Below are 2,233 nucleotides of genomic sequence, written 5' to 3'. Positions count from 1 at the left end.
TCCAGAAGATCCCTAACTACCTCTGTGCTGACCCAAGGCCTATCAGAGCTATCCCTGAGATTGTCCCTACCTCTAGCAGGAAGGATGTCCCAGACCCTGTTCAAGAAAACAGGGGCAAAGAAACTTAAAAATATTGGCTCTCTCATCTAGCATAGCCACAAGGTTACCATTTGAGTCTTGCAGGGGCCCTACATTGCCTGGTACCCTCTTCTTGCTCCCAATGTACTTGAAAAAGGACTTTCTGCTGTCCTTAATCCTGGATGCTAGATCAAACGTTGTAAGCTGAAACTGATGTCAGAAAGTTGAAACAGGGTGTCAATTTAGAAATGTTGTAAGAGCGAAACGTTGCAACTCAAAAGGTTGCAAATCAAGGACTGCCTGTATTCATTTGTCAATGTAGGCTATCTTATAGAGTGAAAAGATTAAATACGTATCTTGCATGAAGGTAGATGCAGAAAAAAAATTTAGGATTAAAGTGAAGGAAAACTATTATCATCTTGTAAGATAAGGGAAGTTTTAGATGCCCAACCTAGTTCCCTTCAACAGTATTAATCAACAGCTGATTATCTTGTAACAAAAATTGTACCGAGAGGAGTAAAAGCAAACAGGATTTCTGTCTGGCATAGCAATGAATATATCTTGACAAGCATCTTACCCTGGCATTATGCCTAGCTCTAGATTGGAACATATTACATCAATCACTGATTTTAGCTTCCATACAGCAGCCAGCTCCTTTTCTGCCATGATAAGGCTGTGGGTATATCAAGTTCAGTCACAGTCCAGTAACCAATGCACAGTCATAGTTAAGAATAACAACTTGTTAAGGGAACAGCAAAACATCTAGGTGTTGCTCTCAGTGTTTGAACAAAACAACACTATCTCCTTAATATTTTCTTACCTGTGGCATACTAGTGCATAAAATTATTTAGGGGTCCTTTAAGTTGTTCAGAAACAGAATATTTTGTTAGTGGAAATGATATTCCAGCTTAACTGTCATTAAAAATACTATGTATTTTTATATTAAAATGCATCTTCCCTAATGTATAAAGAACAAGTACAGATTCAGCCAATACAAATGTGGTTCCTAAGACAATTAATTCATTTCATTTTGAGATGATCTTCAAATTCATATTATGTCTTCGTACTCATAATTGTTTTTTTGTTTTTTTAAACTATTACTATAAGTAATACCCAAGATTGCTGTAACTGAAACCAAAAAAGAAAGAAAACATTTTTATTTAACCTTTGTTAATACTTTGCTTACTATCTTACTGATACATATAAACCCCATTTAAACTTGTCTGTCCTGAATAAGGGAGCACTTTTTTAAACGCAGAACAACAATTTATGAACCATAGAGGAACACAGCTTTTAAAGAGCCAATACTGAGATCTGTCAATGAACAAATCAACAGAATTTTGCTACGAAGTACCTTGGCCAGGATTATCTTTTACATACCATTAAGAAAGTTAGTAAAATCACATTAGCCAAATAATTCACTGCACATAAAATTGATTCTTTTAACATTTTCTTATCGTTTATTTCCAGTGACAGCCAAACCAAAGCGTACCTGGAATTTCTCACCCCGGTTCATCTGAGTTGATCGAAATTCAGGAGAATCTATAAAGGCACAGGGGTAAATATTATGCAGGAAATGCCCTCGATAAGAGACCTTCATTCTGGTGACAAAAAATACATTACAAACACTATTTGAAAATCCTGTAGTTAAATTATTTAAACCAAAATTTGAATATGACTATTGATAATGCAGACCTGGGAGAAGTCATCACGACATCTATAGCTTGTGAAATGTTCACCAAGCACCTGATTTAGTCATTTGTCAAATAATATAAGTTTTGGCAAAATTCATATCGATTCCAATGGGAGCAGGATCGTATTCTAGTATATCCTGCAAACAGTGATGCTATTTGTAATAACATCAAAGTTGCTACTAATTTAAAATTGCCCGACATACTGATATAATCCCCAAAAGGTCTGTGTTCAAGGCTGGAGTTCTAGAAATGAAGACAACCCAGAAGGCAAATGTCCAACTACCAAAATACTACAACCATCAGAAGATTTCTAATTATTTTGGGTATGATCTACATCCCCTTTCTCTATCAGTAATATTGGGAGACAATTAGCTAATAGTGAATTCAACACCTAGGGAAAGAAAATAAATGATGGTATCACTGCTTATTACCAGGGATGGTGAGTTCAAACTCCAACAGAG

General features: G+C 35.7%; 1 protein-coding gene across 2 annotated transcripts in view; it reads right to left on the bottom strand.

Moving 5' to 3' along the window:
- BVES (blood vessel epicardial substance) overlaps window positions 1-2,233 on the bottom strand; it is a 94,760-nt gene that overhangs the window by 19,221 nt on the left and 73,306 nt on the right. For both annotated transcript variants that reach the window (XM_019520158.1, XM_019520157.1), the window contains exon 5: window positions 1,571-1,679. In XM_019520158.1, coding sequence (XP_019375703.1) covers window positions 1,571-1,679 — 109 coding nt within the window. The remainder of the gene's footprint in view (window positions 1-1,570; window positions 1,680-2,233) is intronic.

Source organism: Gavialis gangeticus, unplaced genomic scaffold (assembly GCF_001723915.1).
Source record: "Gavialis gangeticus isolate Ggan-Ray unplaced genomic scaffold, GavGan_comp1, whole genome shotgun sequence".
Taxonomy (NCBI): domain Eukaryota; kingdom Metazoa; phylum Chordata; order Crocodylia; family Gavialidae; genus Gavialis; species Gavialis gangeticus.
This window is presented reverse-complemented; position numbering and strand designations above follow the sequence as displayed.